At 36.0% G+C, this 20,820-nt stretch overlaps 1 protein-coding gene across 2 annotated transcripts in view; it reads left to right on the top strand.

Annotated features, from left to right (window-relative positions):
* Positions 1-20,780, top strand: part of LOC111507405 (neural cell adhesion molecule 2) — a 200,966-nt gene extending 180,186 nt beyond the window's left edge. Inside the window, exons 6-11 of one of the 2 annotated variants that reach the window (XM_074181524.1) lie at positions 3,386-3,511; positions 4,145-4,285; positions 8,101-8,273; positions 8,514-8,796; positions 9,420-9,482; positions 11,985-20,780. In XM_074181524.1, the coding sequence (XP_074037625.1) occupies positions 3,386-3,511; positions 4,145-4,285; positions 8,101-8,273; positions 8,514-8,796; positions 9,420-9,482; positions 11,985-12,181 (983 nt within the window). In that variant the 3' untranslated portion in view covers positions 12,182-20,780. The remainder of the gene's footprint in view (positions 1-3,385; positions 3,512-4,144; positions 4,286-8,100; positions 8,274-8,513; positions 8,797-9,419; positions 9,483-11,984) is intronic. The other variant, XM_074181525.1, reaches the window with a different exon arrangement.
* Positions 20,781-20,820: the final 40 nt, after the last annotated feature.

Below are 20,820 nucleotides of genomic sequence, written 5' to 3'. Positions count from 1 at the left end.
TTTTTGAAAATTGCGGAATAATTTAATCGGGAGTTCGAAGTCCAGTTGAACTCAAAGGAATATTACAGGTTAGGTTAGGTTAGGTACAAAGTGAGTGGGTCTATTCAAACCTCCACCGCAACCAGCAGGGTTTATTGTGGCTCACACCTATTCATAATTGACCAAATAAACCTAGCTTCTTAACGAAGCCGATTAGTTTGTATGGTGAGTGGTCTTTCAGGTCAGATGGTACGAGTACGGCACTGTCAAACTCTAAAAACCTGATTCGGTCCCCAGCGGGGCAGGCACAAAGCATGTTTCATCATTTTCCAAACAGAGGCGACACACACTGTCTTCCGACAGTCCGAATCCCTGCATATGATGATTCAAATAACAGTAAGAAGGCCTGTTAGACATCGTAGTTCTTTCCTACTGTAGTCCAACAACTGTTTGGTATCAAGCTTCGAAGGGTGAATAAACGCCTTGGAGTGGGCCAATTCTGAAAGATTCTGCCAGAAATCCATCCAGGTATTCAATCTTTGTTTGACAAAGCCTAATGCCAATGACAGGTTCTGGTCCGATGAAGCTGCACCCTCCTCTGCAAGGGAGTCAGCAGCCTCATTGCCTTCCAGGTCAGTAAGGTCAGGAAGGCAGGTTAATATTTTATTCAAAATTCTAGATCTTTCTGATAAAACTTCTGATTACCTGTCCCATATATTTACAGAATATTTGGAACTCAATAACTGGTTTCTGTTATTAGACATTTAGAGGAGGTAGCAGCCAAGATATGTGGGAATTGATCAACGCGATTAACTCAAAACAATAATGATTTCAGGAATATATTCGCAATATGGGGTACCCCATTTAATATGTAAAATTTCAAACTAAGTAAAGTTATTTTTAATTTTTTTTTAAATATTCATTCATGGAAATGCAAAAAGTATATCTGAAGAAAAGTTTCGTCCTCTATGAACATAAAAAAAATTCTCATCTAGAAATAACATACAACAAATTATTTAGAAATGCAAAAGTCACAAATATACGGATTTCTTTCACAATTAGCACATTCAACATGAGCCCATTTGAAGCAACTTTGACACATTACCCATTCTTTGCCTCTGACATCTTCGGAGTACGGATTTTCGTAAAAAATAAAAATGGCATCTTCTTCACAACTTTCTACCTGCTGGTCATCTAAATTTTGATACTCGGGTTCAGGAGCTGAATCTGAAGAAGAACTCCAGGATACCAACTTGCCTTTGTTTGCTTTTTTCTGAGCAACTGACTGTTTCTTCTTCTTTTGGGTATGTTGGGTATCATCGCTCGGCTGATGTAATTGAACCAATTTGTTTATTTCCTTTTCTTTCCACAACTTCAACAGGCTTGTGTTGGACTGTGGTTAGGCCAGTTTGATCACAGTTGAAGACCCTGGCTGGATTTTGATTAATTTGTTCGAAAAGTGGATCATACAAATCAAAAAATGCTGCAACATGTTCTCTGGAAAAGGATTTAATGCACGCATATGATATTCCTTGGGGCGTTCTCAATGAAAATTCTTTATGCCTTGTGATAAATTCAAAAAATCATTTATTCCCAGCACTTTCTTTTTCTACCCTTAATGGATTTTTTATATCATTTTCCTTGCCTGAGCTGTATGCCAATCTTCACACGTCTTTTCGAGAATGTACAAAAAAATTTCTTTCCATTTCTAAGCAGTCATTTGCGAGCATTGACTCCATTTCTGATGGAAAGACTATCTTTCTTCCTAACGAAGAATTCAAAATGTCTTCAGGCGCTCCCTTCATCTTTACGTACCTTTCTAAGGTCATTTGAGGTATACTGTGGGTCTCCGCAATCTTCTTGTAGCCCAGCTAAAATAGCTGAACTCATTTGTTCCTTGTTCCTAACTTTTCATTTTTTAAGCATCTGAAAGAGAATACTTTACTTTTATAAGGAAAAGTACACAGTCCGCTAATACTGCGTACCCAATATTAGGAATTGATGGGCACCCCATATTACGAGCAAATTAGCTTTATGAAAGGAGAATGTTTTTGAAAAAACTCTGATCTTTTCTTAAAAAACCAAAACCATTTCCATAAACTAAGCCAAACTCTGTATTCAATGATATTATTAAGTTTTTAAAAACTGACTTCTACGTTTCCTTAAATATCTAAAAAGCAACAGTCATCAGAAAGTTTCATTCATACACAAAATTACCATAACCTAAATCATCGAAACGCAACACGAGTTTGATCCAAAACGTGAATGGGCGCTTTCTAGGAAGTCGGTGGTTAGTTTTTAATGTTCACAATAGGTGTCGGAACAAATACTTGCTTAAAATTGAACTACCCCATATTAGGCACTACCCCCATATTAGGTGACTTTCCTTTACTTCGACCCCGACACTGAAGATGACTGCCGCAGTTGACTTGAAAACTTTGGAGATTATAACCAAAGAAGACCACGGTAAAACCCGAAAACCAGCCAAAACAATAATAATTTTCATTGCATCATTTGTATTTACACTGGACAGTTTTACTTTGGAAATTTTTGTCTCTTGGCGTAGGAGAAATCTCAATGATAGTTGGCTGTGCAAAAAATATGTTGAGTGTGCAACACATTTCAAAGCCAACAACATTTTTTTCACAGTCTATATCACGTTGCCGAAGAACATAATGCAAGTGATTCAGTCAAAAGAAAATATAGTATACCAAAATTGTCATTAATTATTTTTGTAGACATCTTATTATCAACGACTGTGGATTATTACTTCTGTCAATGAGTTTTTCATAATATACAACATCGCAAAATGATCAAAACTTTTCCAAATGAATATGAAATGTTTCAAAAAGTATGTGAGATAGGTACCAAAAAGTTTTTATTCAAAATGACAGAACTTGGACCTATTTGCGGTAAAACTAAAAGTGCCTTCGAAGTGAAAGTCATTTAATTGAATTGCCATCATTGCCATACTGCTGAATTTTCATGATTTTCTGAAACTTTTAATGGTATCTGACGAACTTTTCTTTCTTCCATTCTTTCCTCCTGAACTCTGAACTCTGAATAGTCTGTTTATCCCAGGGATGGGTTATTGGTCTAATATAAAAATGATCTCTGTGCGTGTATGCGTTGAGCAATTCTCTATTTTCCAGTTGAGGTACATTCAAGATGAACCATTCCCCATTTTCTTGCAAAACACACTGAAAAGATAGAAAAGGTAATGATTATTCAATGCGTATTTATCAGCTTATTTGATCTTGTCGCTTCTTCTGCTTTGGTAAAATCAGTGCCATACTTGTAAACTTGTCGTTTCTGGGAATTGAACATCAAAAGTCAGTCTATATACCAGGAATCAGTATGAAGAATCGTATGGCATATTGATAGAAATAATTTCTTTTCGTTCCAGAATCAATTAAATTCATAGATACCCCTGAAGAGCAGAGGGCAGTAGAAAACAAACAAGTTCTTCTTCGGTGTGAAGTAAGCGGAGAAGCTGATATTTCTTGGACGGTAGAAGATGAAGAACTGATAGGTAAATTGAAATATTCAGATGTGAATAGAAAACAAACATATAATAATTGAAACAAAAAGCGACAAATAAAATATTTTTCAGTGGATGAAAGGTATGCGATATTTTAATTGCCTCTTCTAGGGATTAAATTCATTTTTTCACAAAACGCCAGCTATTTTTTATTGTTCTTTCTGATCATATCTTCATAGAATCCATGAATTAATTCAATTTAACGTAATTTCAAAAACCTTCAATTTGTAGAGTGTATATTGTATGTTCGAAAGTGGTTGATAATGTTTCATGATTAATTTCATTAATTCGTACTTTCATTGATTTGGATACGATTGAAAATCGATAAAAGAACAAATGAAATCAGAATGACTAGCTGGAATATCAATTATATTAATCAAATACATCTGAAATGAAAATACAATAAAACAAATGAAATAAGATACAAAATAAAAATGACTTCAGGATAATAATGAATAAAAAAGAATAAAATTGAAAATAAGTTGAATAACTAAAAATGAAAAGAAATTTCAAATGAAGTTACTTCACCACGTTTCGATTGTTAGTAATTACTGTCATTTTTAGGTGTATATTGATAATTGTTAAAATCAACATTGACCACATATTCATTAGTTTTCTTTTCAGGTCCAAAATACGCCGTACTGGCTGATGGTCTTTTGATAACGAACGTCAGCCGTAACGAAAGCAATAAAACTTTCATCTGTCAAGCTTCGCAGACTGCCACAGGAGCTTTTATAACCCGAAATATCAAATTGATAGTGGAACGTGAGTAAAAATATACCGGTGTAAACGGTGTTCAAACAGTTTGGTCTTGAGCTTCTCCTTTTTTGTAAAAATCGTCGTATTTTTGTTTACTGAAAATATTTTCTCATCCAGTGAATTCTTTAGCATTTGCAGGCATTCCAAAAGTTTAAGTTTGAAACCTTAACCATCCAAATGTAATAAGGCATTGCCATTATCCAAGAAACCACAGCTACGTTGCTTTATTCTTAGGGAAAAGCTTCACCCTGTTTGTCTAATATGAAGCTTTGGGCAAGCATCACAAATCAACTTGAATACTGAAGTTTTGTTTTGATTATTTTCAATGAATTTGCTTGAGTTATTAGGCAATTTCGCCAAATGCATCAGTGCAACTATTTCTAAGTACATTTGAAACTGAACTGGATAATGATAAATTTGTTGTGGCGTGTTTCTGGGCCTCAAAAGAGCTTTTGAGACCATTGATAGGTCTATACTACTAGATAAATTGTATATGGAATAGAGGGCACAGTGTGAAATTGGTTATCTAATTATTTGACCAACAGAAAACAACGGGTGAGAGTGGAAGACAAATTCTCTTGTGAAATTGACAATGATGTTGGAGTTCCCCAGGGCAGTGTTTTGGGGTCTCCTTCTATTCATACTATATTTGAATGACATGCCATTGCTTGTTGATTGTGAATTTATGAACTTTTTTGCTGATGATAGTCTATTGTCATGTAGCGATGTGAACCTTGAAACGCCATACAAAAAATGAATAATATTCTAGAAAGTGTCAGCCATTATTTGAAAATGAATGAACCAAAGCTGAATGTAGTGAAAATAAAAGCAATGATAATCACCACCAAATTCGAATACAGCCAAATAGACTCAAAAATTGTTGACCTCACCATTGATGATGAAAGAATTGAATTAGTGAATTCAATTAAATATCTGGGATTCCTGATGGATAACACTCTATCATTTGATGAACATTTTGAATATAGGTATTCATAAAAAATCATTATTTTTCTGTAGAATTGCTAGTAATCTTTCAACCGAGTCAAGTATCACAGTTTACAAGCCAATTGTTCAGCCACACTTTGACTAATGTTCCTCTATCCTATATCTATTCAATCAGAATAAATTGTTCCAACTCCAAAAACTTCAAAATCGTGGTATGAGGATCGTTTTGAAGTGCCGTAGAGATACCCCTATGACTACTATGCTTAATGTTTTAAATTGGCAATCTGTTTCACAAAGACTATTATAATTCACAATGATTTTTGTATACAAAATATTGAACAATTTTAGACCATCTTATTTCGAACAGTAAATTGTCTTTCATCATGATATTCACCACCACTTCACTCGAAATAATAATAATTTATATATAAACAGAACAAAAAACAAAACCACCATGAATTCTTTGTTTTTGAAGGGTTTTTGATCGGTTCAACAAATTACCAAATGCAATCAAAAATAGCCCATTTCTGAACAGATTCAAAAACGAACTGAAGAAATTTGTTTTTCATGTACAAGTATGATATGTAATATGTGTTTGTTACCTGTAGATACAATTTTCTTTCTTGAGATATTATCATGCCTATCTTATTGATCAACCTTAGAATTTATTCATCTAATGTTTGTCATATATTTTTTAATGATTCCAATATGTAATAAATTTGTAACAAAATATTAGAAAAGTATGTAAATCAGTATTATCCTTTTTCAATGGAGATAATTATTATTATTGATAATATTTCGGTGTAACTCAGTCAATATAAATACAGTCTGAGTGAATTTGAATCGACACATTTTGTGACTGAAAAATGACGGAATTTTGAAAATAAGGTTATTAGTTTGTCTTCTTATTGTCAATATCAGGAATAATAAAATGTTGATCAACTTTTATTATATCTCGGTAGTTTTTATCATCGTTTTACAAGATAACACGAATGAAATGATCGATATAACCACTCTCTTGAGAAGGGAGTAATAAGTTAATCTCTTGAGTGGGGTGTACCACACGATGGAAATTATTTCAGAATATTGTTCTCGTTCATGTTCGAATGAGTTTCCAGAACGCGTTGATGAAATGCTACCGCATAGCAGTCAATAGCATTAGTGTGACGAATGGTCTAATGTAAATTCTATGTATGGAGACATCTATTTCGAGCCTGACTGGAACTGTGTGATACATGCTCACAAACTTATCAGAAGCTGAATTAATTGCAAAGTTTGCGAGAGATGACTACCAAATCGCACAACTACCGTAACTTTCTGTCCTCGGTTGGAACTGTACTTAACGGCTTATTTTACAAGATTACTGAGGTGGAAATTTGCTCAAAAAATATTGTCAGTCAATTTTGTGTAAAAAAGAATGTAATAGAAACATTCAAATAAGGTCGTTCTAAGTTGCGGGGGATGCATTTCCAGGGTCGAAAATAGTTTTTCATAATTTTCTTCGAAACTAAGCCTCCTATAACAATAATACTAATTATAATAACAACATTTATTTTCCATAAGATATAAATATGTATTAGATTAGCCAGAATAGGTAAGGTTCGGTGAGTGGGACTATTCGAACCTGCACCGAAACCCGCAAGGGTTTATTGTGGCTCACACCCATTTACACTCGACCAAATAAACCCAGCTTTTTAACGAAGCCATATGAGGGTTTTTGCACGTCAGCTACACCTGACGATGCCTTAGATTCAACCCTGCAGGGCTTTTCCGCGTCTGGTTTTGGTGAATCATCACTTGAGCCCAAACGTTTGCTTGCGTGCTCATGGGGGGTTTATTCCTCCACCTGAAACAGATTCTGCGTACGCCGCTCAAGGATTTGGTGCTAAGCGGTTCTATAAGGTACCCCGCTCTTGAGGAGACGACTTAGTCGTTTTCTGGCTGTATCACCAAACCTTTTTTTTTAGGTTCAGTTATTGGATTAGGAGTTGAAGAGTTTAGAGTCTCCTGCTCCTGATCAAAATTTACAGGGAGGTCAGTTGGAGTCGTAGGCTCGACAAACATCTCCCCTGCAGACTTAGCGTCAGAAAGAATTTCTCAGTTTACTCTGTCCATGAAGTTGCATGAGTAGCTAGGGGAAGAAGGTCAGTCATGGCAGAGCCCCGCATCACCGTGACAAGGCGATGCTACGACGAGAGGGCGCCCGGTATCTCGGAGGTTCCGTAGAGACAGCTGATAGGCCCAGTGTTATTCATATTCTCGGAACGGATACACACATCTTAGGATTAAGTCATCGTTGAGATGCCATTCAGTTAGGGAATAACCTGACAACAAGTGATTTTGTCTTTCCCGTATCCAGCGGGGCTACGTGGAAGCAGGCATCCGATGGACGGTTTGCTCAACCCCCACATCCCAATCAAATGCACTTGCCAAAAACAGCATGCACAGTGGTTCAAGTAGGAAAAGATGACAGCCAACCATGATACTGAATCATTTAGTGTTTTAGCCAAAAAACTAATTATTCTTGTATTTTTTTCTAGAAAACCTCATACAACAATGATCTGAAATTGCATCTTCCAAAGAAAATCAATGTTACATTAAATTATTCAGATTTCAACTTTTTTTGTAAAATTCAAAAATTCAAATCAATCGATTTGAAAATGATTTTATTGAGTAATATTTCTACAGTTATTTGAATTTTTCTTTACATTTTTACACCACTCGAAAACAGATACCTCAATTACAAAAATCCATTGGTTTCTCGAAATAACGGTTTTCAACACATGAATGGGATGATTTTATGGATAATTACTCGAAAATATCTTCTTTTTACCCGATCCTGAGTAATTGAATATTCAATTTATATCTTGTTTTAGACAAACCGGAGCCCGAATTTGAAGAATATGAAAAAGTAGTTGAGGTATATGGATTCCTTGGAGAATTTGTCAACTTGACGTGTTCAGTGATGGCTGAACCAGCCCCAAGATTCAGCTGGGTGAAAAAGACTGGCAAAATCATTAAAGTTGGAACACATCAGTCCGTGCTGCAGGTAAACCTAACCTAACCTAACCTAACCTAACCTAACCTAACCTAACCTAACATAACCTAACCTAACTTAACTTAACCGAACCTAACATAAACTAACCTAACCTCACCTATCCCAACCTAAACTAGCCATAGAAAATAAAACTGAAAGTAGAGAAATGAAGGAAAAAGAAAACTTTCAATAGTGAAATGAAACTTCTTTGCATTGATACCAAAATACCAAGAAAATATTATTATTTCCCAGGTTTATATGACGGAAAGAGCAACAGGAACTTATCAGTGCAGCGCATCCAATCCACACGGTGAACTGATAACGATATTCAATTTATTGATTGGGAAGAGACCAGAACCACCTCTGAAAGTAGAATTGAGGAATTACACAAAGGACTCACTTACTCTGAGCATAGAACTTCCAGTAGTAATTCCAGAAGACATCGAGGAAGGAATGGAACCAAAATGGTTGGTGGTGCAGTATAGAAAAAACGGATCTGAAGAGTGGAATTCCAGAGAATTCAATATTTCTCAAGGTATTCATTCTAGAGCCAAAATAACTCATGAATTATGATCATTTCATCCTACAAGCGTCTTCTTCAACCCGTAGCGATGACTTTTCAGTAAAATAAGGTGCATTTTTGATAAATATCCTAGAGACAGTCCAAATTTTGTATACCTAAATATTTTATACGTGAAATGATCAGTGGATTTGGAACTGCTGGTGTGAAATGAGTTTCTCTAACCAAGTTAGTGTCATAACAAGATAACTTCTGATTTCTGAGAGCTGATTGCTGCAATTCAGTGGTGACAAATCAGTTTCAAAGTAATACATTTTTATAAATCCTGGTTCTTAGAAACCTGTTAGCAAATCTCTTATAGAATCGGAAGATGAAGCATAAGTTTTAAGATGTTGGCAAATCAGAACATCGGTGCTTTCATGAACCTTGGTATTATATTGGCTATTGACTGGTTTTGGTCCACTTGAAGGATTTCAAGGGAGCTCGTAAAAAAAGTTTTGGCTTTCTACTTCTCCTACTCCACACAAAAAAATATGAAAGTTTGTTTGGAATAGAATTAGTTACATCCATCAATTTATTCATCTGTGACTTTATTGAAAAAATCAATATCATATCAATTATTTGAATCCTCTTTCTAGATTATGCAACAGAAGAACCTGAGGATTTACTCACAACGGAGGAAACTTTATATGAGTTGGAAGGTGAGTTGGAAATATAAATAGTAATGTTCAAAACAGTTCTTGGTGAGTTTTTTCAACACATCCCATTTTGGCAAATGAGGTTAGTCAAACAATTTGATACATCGACTAGTTTTACAAAACTGACTTCAGTTGCTTCAATCGTTAATCTGCGGATTATCTGTTTTCACTTCCAATTAGATAATACTGAAATAATATGAGTTATGAACCCGAGTTCACTGATCCAGCATCACACAGGGATAGAGTTACATCCGCTGTTATAGACGCGACTATATACTAAGTTGACAAAACAAAGCTTATAAATAAATGTTAATTTGATCAGGCATTCTTGTTGCCTTCCTTGAACTGTAAATGTCGTATTTGTCCAAAATGAAGTAGTTTTGGAAAAGTATTTTCGTATATCGCATACATAACTGGCGCAGTCGGTAGGATAAGTGCAGTTTTTCGTCGGAAATACTTTGAAACCGATTTTGGACTAGAAAAACGTGAGTTCTTACTCTTCGGCACTCATCGAGACATTCAGTGACTTTCTTTATTCCTGTGCACCAAGACGGGATTGAGTTAACCTGAGAGGCTTGAGGAGATGTCCAGACGTTTCAAACATAGCAGATGAGCTGGTAGCTGAATTACCGGAAGATTGAACTACATTGGTGATTCCGAGTATCCCTCTTGTTTTCGTATACGGGATGGAGGAGTTACGAATCCGAGTTCACCGACCCAGCATTAACTCAGGGATAGTGTTACAACCGCATTTATAGACGCGACTGCATGCTAAGTCGATGAAACAAAGCTTATAAATGAATGGTAATTTAATAATCAGGCATTCTAGATGCCTTGCTTGAACTTTAAATGCTGTATTTGTCTAAAATGAAGTCTTTTCAAAAAAATTATTTTTCATAAATCGCATACGTAAATTATGATTTTCTCAAAAAAATAAGTGTCTTGTGAATGAGGTATTGAGTATTGATTCTGAAGAAATCTTCGCTGAAAAAAATGTGACCTTCATGTTATGTTTAACAATTGCCACCCGGATCAGTGTTGAGAACAAAACAAATTCATCATCCAGCAATTTCTGATCTATCATAGTCAAGGACCATGTGGAGAAGAGAATTCAAACTCCTGATGGCTTCAACACTGCAATAGACCATGACCTCGTTGTTGTCGTGAAAGGACAATCGTGAAAAGTACGCTTTCGGAATGCAAATTCTCATTGAGATGCGCCATCTTTGGGATCACAGCTTTACAGCTTATCCTGAGTCCATAACTCCCAACAAGTAGAGTAAGATCGAAACAGCAAGCATATTCCTAGCAGCAACATCCAGATGGTACAGGATTCTTTCGAGCTGTATATTTTTTTCGCGATTTCCGCATTGCTTTTTTTCCAGACACATCACTGCAAATTTTTCTATCCTGAATTTTATACCAATAGCATGTGTGTACTTCTTCATCACCCTTGAGAACTGATGAGGATCTTTTTCTCCGGAGGCATACAGTTTGGAATCACCCTCTCTGAGAGTGACCTGCTCTGTTTGGACTGTAGCCTGATCAGAAGTTATGGTGAAGCAAGTTCTCCAGAGCGGTGTCAGTCATTCAAAGCATATCACTATTTCATCGTGTTTGGACTGTAGCCTGATTAGATGTTATGGTGAAGCAAGTTCTCCAGAGCAGTGTCAGTCATTGAAAGCATATCATTATTTATCCTGTAACGCAAGGAATCTGAGCAAATGCAAGATTGACTCGTGCTCATGCGGTAATCGAAACAGACTATAGAAAGGATATGCTCATACTGTGTTGAATCCTGCTCATCTATCGATGAGCGTGACACTTCTCTTTGACTGACTCTCGGCAGAACAATCCGGAATCGGCTGCTCTCCATCCATCCATGAGTTGAAAAACGCCGGTCAAATTGCGATGGATGCTTGATAGTTTTGTCCAATAATAAGTGTTCAGGCTATCTGGGCCTGGAACAGCAAAGTTTTTGGAACCCAAAAGTCTCTTCGAAAGTAATCCGGTGTTATCGGGTTGTGCAGTTTATTCAGCTCAGACTGTCGAACTAGTTTAGGGCTGGAGTATCTAATTCGAGTTGCTGCGGGTGTTCATGAATGACCTCTCAGAGGAATTCTACCTGATTAGCGGTAGGCGGATTATCCAAAACATGCGGCGTTCGGAATAAGCGAATAGGCTTCTCGCGGAACTTCCGCTATACTTCTGCTCATCTCACGAGCGACTTTCCAGCCGCCACTAGCATTTGTATCTCATCAAGGCAGTACTGTTTGGTGGTCAGCAGCATGGCTTGACCCAGAGTGTGATAAATGTGGAAGGTCTGTTAACCTGCCTGGATGCGAGACGCGTGTGGTCTCGCTAACTTGATCTTAGCCTCCATCTTGTGTATCTGCCGTTCAATCTTTCCAAACCGCAAAAAGCGGGACTTTGTCCATGAGATTTGGAAAACGATTGATCGACGTGATTTCATCCATATTATCATATTCGTATTTTTTTTTTCAGAAATCCTATACCTTTCCGACCTGGAGAAGAGCACAACATACGAAGTTATTGCAGCTACAAGAAACGTTGCCAGTATGAGCGACTACACGAATTCCAGCTATTTCGAAACCTCCGAATCGGCTAAAGTTCGAACAAACTCAGTTCTAAATGTGATTCTCGTAAATTTATTAATTCTGTTTGTGTCCACGCCAGCTTAAAAATGTCTGTGAAATGTTTAGGTAGAATATGAAATTATACCTCATAACCTGCGGTTCATGTTCGGTGTAACTGTGGGGGAGAGCAAATATAATATATTTTCAGGGTGTCACGCACAGCATCAGGGTTGATTTATCTTGAGAGTCGATGGGGTGGATTCGTTCTGAGAGTGAAGGGTTGTTATTTTTCCGATAATATAATCAATTGGTATTGTTGCACTATGACGACTTGAATTATTTTGAAAAATGATAACAATGAACAGTAGCAACAATAATAAAATTCGTGATATTTGGGTTTGGTTGGTATTGGTTGCAATATTTTGTCAACTGACATTTATAAGTTTTCAATGATTATGAAAATGGGAATGGGAAAATGTTGGAATCAATAGTTCACTACTATCTTTCGATAAAATCAATTCGGTACATGGCTATGATTCACTGAAAACACAAAATATGGTATCACAGTCACATAAGAGCAAATTAGGTGAGAATTGTTTTTTCCATGATGGAATTTTCCTAACTATATCTGAAATTGAATTGCACGAATTTCAAAACACAACAATATATCCAAATCTATTCCAAAATATATTTTGGAATAGATTGACAATATTGTACTTTCAAATATTTCTGGTATCTGGTATTTGTAGAATAGGGAGGGTTAGTGTCGAGTCCCAGCACTTAGGCACCATGTGACCCATTGTACATCCTCCCGCATAGTTGTCCTCCTAGATCGTCGTCCATCCTGTCCTGTCCAGGAAGGTGAACAGATTCCTATGAGATATCTCCTTTATATTGGCAGGTTTACGCCAAGACTCGCCGAACACACACCTTCTTTGGCAACCTTAAGGTATCTCACGGTGGCCTCCGCGAAGGTTTTGAAAGGTGCAGCGATATTACTGTCGTTGCGTGGCTTCTTCAAAATTCTTGGGGTTCCCTTCGTGGAAGTGCACAAGAGAGGGAGCTTTCCTGCAGGGGTAACCAGTTCCATGCTTTTATTCAAGGCGGAGCTCTTGGCGCCTGCCGCAGGAAGTGCCCGTGCTGTTGGAGGTGATCTGCTAGGTCCAACCTCATTCGAAGAGGTAGATTGGGGTAGACATTTCTGTTCATCCCCAGCCACCGCCTTAGATTGAGGTGGGCAATTCTGTCCAGTTTTGGGATTGGTTTTTGTTTTCGTTGTTTCTGTTGTTTCATTCATGTGTGTTCCCACGAGTAGCAAGGGAAGAGATGGTCACCTCTGGAAAAGCCCCGCATTACCAGAGGTAGGCTGATTATAATGAGGTCTCGTCCAGTTCCCCAAGGGGATCGTCCGTAACCGCATATCACCCTACGGCCATCCAGCTATCGGCAAGATTCCTTACACCATAGCTTGAGTAGGCTGGTCTACTGTGGCATGTTTTGCAAAGGCTTTTGGAGGGTTTTAGGTGTCCGGCGACCCCATCCGTAAGGCCACATTGGCTTCCCCGACAGGGCCTCCAGTCCCCTGGCCGGCCTCCTATCCGCCACCTGTGGACGCACCCGATAGGTAGACCAACCCACGGGAGCTATTATATGTTTTTTTCGATGTATATGTTACATTGTCCCCACTAGACTTAGGTGTATAAGAAACGTCCACATCAACATGTCAACAACTTTTGATCATGATAATTTTTTCATTTTGAGCTCGATTTCAATATTTTGTCAAAAAATTGAAGGACATTCATACCAGGACATTGTATGTTTCAATCATCTGGGCTCGAAACACTCTGTGATGAAACATTCTATGATGAAATATCGCTTTTGGATGACACTCAAATTCATCATGTATGCGATCTTGGTTCATGACCGAAATACCGGTTTTTCATTCATTCTGATATCACGATTTATTTCAAATTTATGAATTATTGAATAGAGTATTGCTTTTCCCTGCGTGTTTCTTTATTCTTCACAAAAATTATGGAAAAATTGAAAACCAAAGGTTAACATGGATATCGAACATGAGTTGCCTCCTTTAGCTTGGACGATAGCTTCCATTCTCCAAGGCATTCCACGAATTAACACTCGAATGAACTCCTGGAACACGTTATTCTACTTCACTTCTCTCACATGTACCCAGATAGTCCTAGACATATGCATATGATCTGTATGTTTAAAATCTGTTTTTCCGTTAACCAGATGTCGCACCTCTATGAACGACAACCCTCACAAGTCGAAACTTGTGCGAGCAAAGGACTAACGAGGTCTTACCTTTCAATGTGTGATTCCTAACACGAAAAACCAGAGAAAATATAATGCTTCATTCAATAAAATTATTGGATTTGAAACTGATCATGATATCAGAATGAATACAGAAACTTGGCATAGGCGGATGTCTTCATTCATGTCATTCAAAAGCTGTCCTTCTCCTCAGGATATGTTTAACTTGTATGATAGAAACATAACTTTGTTTTTCCTCGTATAATGTGTATAACATCAGGCCTTTCAATTAATCTATTTCACGTGAATAGATTTGGGATGCATTTCACATTTACCGAAATTTTCAAAATCGGTCTGAAAATAAAAAGTTACTTATGACTAAAATTTTTGAAAGTGGCCGTTTTTATGCACCTGGGTGCATAAATATATCGTGTTTCACACAAAAACCTCCTCTATATAAATTCATATATTCAGGTTGTATTTACAAATGTTGCGCGTTTTTTCTCGATCAAAAAATTGGATTGACAAATAACTCCAGAAAACACATTTGATTTTTCAAAATTAACTTCTAACGTAAGCTAAAATTTTTGATAAACTACATACTAGGTGATGATTATATGATGGATGAACCACATTTCTGATGAGAGATTATAGCATTCATAAAATTAGCGCCACCATTATGGACAATAAACTCCTGCATTATATATAACCTAATGCACAATTTTGCGATTAGAGGTTGCAAATTGTTTTGGAAACCGGAACATCGAATAGAATCGTCTAATTGAAATGGTAGTAAACACGTTATTTATGATAAATGCACATTCACTTCAATTTGGTACAAAATATCTAGTTACGTTATAATGTTTGCTTTCATCTTGTGTATATGTGCCATCCAATTGAAAATTTCATCTATTATTATTATTGAGATTCCTTAGAGAATATACATATAAGCTGAATGACAAAAATTCAGAGCAATTCATGAGATTGAAGCCACCTTTTGTAATATCAACATACATTAAAACCTGTTCAACCAGAAATGTATTTGTTGAAAAATTCGTATCAGTATTATGGAGTTTGATGAGTTCTATAAAATGAATTGAGAAAAAGAGTAGCCTAAAATAGAATGCTGGAGCACACCTCAAGTAATGTATTTATTGTGTTGGGTTTCACAAATTGTTACCAATTTTGAAATAACATTTTTGATTATCACCGTTATCATGTTCTTCTAATAAAAATTGGCCTCATCAATATGTTTAGTGCATAATGATCACTGTTTATTGATTTATTTTTATTCGAAAAAACCATGCATAAACATTTTTCTCTTAAATTTAGAAAAGAAATACGCGATATTTTCAGTTATTACAATGATTACTTCCATCTATGAAAATGACTATGAATGTAACCCTTACAACTATGACCAACCATTCCTGGAATTTGATGAAGTTTATAAAGCAATATATCGTTATAAATACATTTTATAAATACAGAATACATAAAATTATTCAACATATTCCCATGAAAATGATGAATGTAAATAAATTATCATCAACTGTTGTGCTATTTGTGCAAAAATGTTAGTAAGTGTAATGAATCATTCAAAAACTATCGGAATAATATTAGTATATTTCCGAACAAATCGAAAATGATATCACAAATCGCTTCTTGTTTTTCTTTTTCTCAATTTATTGTTTTGTATATTCATCAGGGTTTATATTCACGATTACCTAAGTTATTTTGTTTTATTTTCGAACCATTATACATTTTATGATACAACAATTGATTTGTATTTTGTATTTTGTATTGCAATATTATTTAAATGAAATATTTTTCCATCACCATAATCAAACGCAATTGACTGTATCAAGGTAAAACAAGTCCTTTGTACATAGAAATGAAGATTGAAACCCATATATTTTATTTCTGCATCACATATTTGACTTCATTGTCTTATTTATAATGCACGTGAAAATGATATTTGATTCAATCACTTTCAAGAAGTGGTACTCCACTTGAATTGAAGCAAAAGCATTGCAAGACAATTAATTTTTTTTCACTCCATATTGGATCATATATCATACATCATTGTAAGGCGTATATGTTTTACTTTTGAAGTCCATTACTAATATCGATTATTAATCATGATGTAGTTAACAGATACTTCCGAGTTTATTAGCCGTGGTCTGTAGGTTTTTATACCTGAAGTTTCGTCTGCTATTGTGGCAAACTTTATCAAACTTCTTTCATCCTCCGTCAAGCATGTAGAACAACCAACAACTACAGAGTACTCAGTGAACTAGGTGGTAGTCAAATATGGATCCTCGGGGTTTTTAGCTGTATTGAGACCATTCTCTATCGTACTTACGGATTCGAAAATTGACCCAACACCATGTTTTTTGAGGACAGTATCGATTTGGTCCGTCACTCCGTTTATGTAGAGCTGAAAAGTGTTTTCATTGGCAGTTCGCTCGAGTGCTGTCGTGGAGTTTTTTTGCGTGGTTTGTACAGCTTGGTTGACCTTGGCCTCGTTATATCCATTACCCAGAAACACAATGATATATTTCCTCTTGTACCAAAGTCTTAATAATCCCTCTTTTCTGTAGCAGTTGATGATAAGAGGCTTGTTCATATATCGGTCCATATGATGAAACATTAAAAATTGAATACATACAAAAAAAAAGAAGTAGAATACTCTACTGAGCAAACACAAAAGAACTATTACAGAAATCACGTAGAACAAGAACAAAATATTAGAAAAAAACTTGGTTAACAGTTAACGAAGTATTGAAAATCCCTGGCTATAGGGAAATGAACGAAATCTAAAACTGGCTAACGTATCAGTAATCCAACAAAAATGGTCGAAAAAATAAAAAATCTCTAGGATACGATGGCAACTATGAAAATTATCTCATAGCATATACGTTCTCCTCTGATTTATATAATAAACAAATCTTTCGAACTAGATCATTTTCCTGATGCTTTCAAGCTATCAGTTGTCAGGAGGAGAAGAAAGAATATTACAAATTACAGAAGAATCTCACTCTGGCATCAGAGGTGCAGCCTACAACTTGTTCAAAAGTTATTTGAGAGATTACTGAGGTGGGAATTTGCTCAAAAAATATTGTCAGTCAATTTTGTGAAAAAAAGAATGTAATAGAAACATTGAAATAAGGTCATTCTAAGTTGCGGGGGATGGATTTCCAGGGTCGAAAATAGTTTTTTATAATTTTCTTCGAAACTAAGCCTCCTATAATAATAATACTAATGATAATAACAACATTTATTTTCCATAAGATATAAATATGTATTGGATTAGCCAGATTAGGTTAGGTTCGGTGAGTGGGACTTTTCGAACCTGCACCGAAACCCATAAGGGTTTATTATGGCTCACACCTATTTACACTCGACCAAATAAACCCAGCTTCTTAACGAAGCCATATGAGGGTTTTTGCACGTCAGCTACACCTGACGATGCCTCAGATTCAACCTTGCAGGGCTTTTCCGCGTCTGGTTTTGGTGAATCATCACTTGAGCGCAAACGTTTGCTTACGTGCTCATGAGGGTTTTTTTCCTCCACCTGAAACAGATTCTGCGTACGCCGCTTAAGGATTTGGTGCTAAGCGGTTTTATAAGGTACCCCGCTCTTGAGGAGACGACTTTGTCGTTTCCTGGCTGTAACCAAACCTTTTTTTTTTAGGTTCGGTTATTGGATTAGGACAGGGAGATCAGTTGGAGTCGTAAGCTCGACTTCCATATCCTCTGTAGACTCGCTCCTGATCTAAATTCACAGGGAGGTCAGTTGGAGTCGTAGGCTCGACAAACATCTCCCCTGCAGACTTAGCGTCAGAAAGAATTTCTCAGTTTACTCTGTCCATAAAGTCTAATGAGTAGGTAGGGGATGAAAGTCAGTCATGGCAGAGCCCCGCATTACCGTGACAAGGCGATGCTACGACGAAAGGGCGCCCGGTATCTCGGGCGCCCGAGAGGTGCAGCCTACAACTTGTTCAAAAGTTATTTGAGTAACAGAAAACAGAAAGTAGAAATCGGAAATATCACAAGCACCGGAATAACAATAACGTGTCGGGTACCTCAAGGGACGGTATAGGGCCTGTGTTGTTTACATTATGTATGGAAAACCTCTTTTTATAGGAATAAGATGACCGAATACTGCTTAAAGTTAGTATCATCTGAAAGTCAAAGCAGAAGATGACTTGAAAAATTTGAAAAAATGGTTCGCCAGTACACTCCTCTTGTTGAACATTGGAAAAACACTCTCCACTTTAATATAATCATTCAACAATATTTGAAAATTGAGCCTGCGAAAAAATGAAATATTTAGGTATATTTCAAGATCCACACTCGAGTTGAAATAGGCATATATCATATCTTCTGAAAAAACTACGCTTTCTGTTATTCAGACAACTCATATCTCATCTAGACCTCGAACAAAAATATTGTGTTGATAAGTTTGGTGGAAAATTATTTGATTTGGGAGATCATAGCGTGGGGAGGTCTATCACGAACTTATCTGAATTTGATAGAAGTCTTTCGAAGAAGATTCCTCAAAATGATTCTACAGAAAGATTTAAGATATTCTAGTGATACCCTTGACTCCGACGTAATGGACGTAAGACAAATCTATAACGTACAAGTATGTATTAAACAATATTTTAACAAAAAAAAACCTACCTTTCGAGACAAAAAATAGGTATGTTATTCCAAAAATTACCTAATCAGTTGAACAAAAACATTTCAGTTACATAGCCCCGAAACTGTTCAATTACCTGCCTGATTTGCACCTTTCCTCAAAAAATTCAAAAAACATTTGAGAACATTCTCAAAACAAATAGAAAGAAAAGAATTGCGTAGAATTATAGAAGAGTGAAAAAAATGCATTCATTTATATGAAGATTGTACTTTTAGATGTGTGTTGTGTTCAATTTATATTGAGTGTATTTTATTCAGTGACACTTCGTTGATCTAATTCATAGAAGTTTTAATTTATACCAAACTGTAAATTATAAAGGTTATTTTTTTATATTTTCAGAAGTTTCAGATCTTCATTGTCCTAATTTATTGTAGCGTTTCATTTATACAAAAACTGTGAAAAATAAATGTTTATTATTTCATTCTATATCTTGTTCATAATACTTCTGACCCTTATTGTTTTCAATTGTTATAATTGTTCTGTTTTTTTAAAATGTTCTGTAATTGCTCTTTACCCACACACAGGATTTCATCCTCAGTGGAAGTATCCGTTTATTCATCATTGTACCCCACATACTTCACTGTATATTAATGTATTATAATTCACTGATGAATAAAAAAAATATTATAGATTCTCCCAATAATTGAAAAATTATTGAACCAATCAGGTAGGTACAGGAGCAGTCAGTCATCCGACACCTAGTCTCATCATCTATAAAAACTTGCAGACCACGACTAATGAACATGGAAACATCAGACAATTTGATCGATTATTAAAATAATTCATTCATCATTCATAACCGGCTGAATCAAGTGTCTTATTTTGATTCATGGCAATTATTATTTGTTGAATGGATGGTTAATATATTCTTTGTATATAAGACAGAAAGTATTGTTGTTGACACTCAGATATTTGAAAGTTTTTGGATACTGCATATAATTGAATAATCATTTCCTAACATGAATATATTATCAAATTATCTAAGAACAATTCGTTCAGGCCAGTCTCATCTCCCTACACAGTAGGTTAATGGACTGACACCTATCGGAAAACAACTACTCCCCTGGCGAATACCATGAAGGGCGTTGGATTATATCCGACAGGTGTCAGTGTAGGTTTCTTCACAGAAGTTATTCCTGCATATGCTGTTGGCGATACAACTGCCGCAATAGATTTTCAATTATTGGAACACACTTGCAGACCGGTTTCGGGCTGTTTGGCCACTCGTCAGTGCAAGGTCAGTGCAATTTGTTCTTAGCTAATTTGATTTATAGCCAGTCTTCAAGTATGCCTACTGACTATATGTGACACTGACACCTGTCGGATATAATCCAACGCCCTTCGTGGTATTAGCCAGGGGAGTAGTTGTTTTCTGATAGGTATCAGTCCATTAACCTACTATGTAGGGAGATGAGACTGGCCTGAACGAATTGTTCTTAGATAATTTGATTTATAGCCAGTCTTCAAGTATGCCCACTGACTATATGTGAATGAATATATTATATTCCAACCAAATACCCACTGATATCATATGTGGTATTTGCTCTCCCAATGGGGAAAAGTGTACTGTATGATAATTATTGACAAATAAAATTTTTATGTAAAAATGAGTGGAGATTTGCTAAGCTTGTATATTTCCAAAATTGCGGCCAAATTTTCTTCGAATACTTTGTTGAATATAGAAAGTTTTGTTATGATTTAATATACATTTGTTGTTTCATGTTAGTGATGTTTTATTGCTTATCAGTAGTCCGTCAATAGATAT

This window comes from Leptinotarsa decemlineata, unplaced genomic scaffold, assembly GCF_025532065.1.
Source record: "Leptinotarsa decemlineata unplaced genomic scaffold, Ldec_3_MD MMD2_tig00026314_RagTag_RagTag, whole genome shotgun sequence".
NCBI classification, from domain to species: Eukaryota; Metazoa; Arthropoda; class Insecta; order Coleoptera; family Chrysomelidae; genus Leptinotarsa; species Leptinotarsa decemlineata.
The sequence above is the reverse complement of the archived record's forward strand: the minus strand, read 5'-3'. Positions and strand labels throughout refer to the sequence as shown.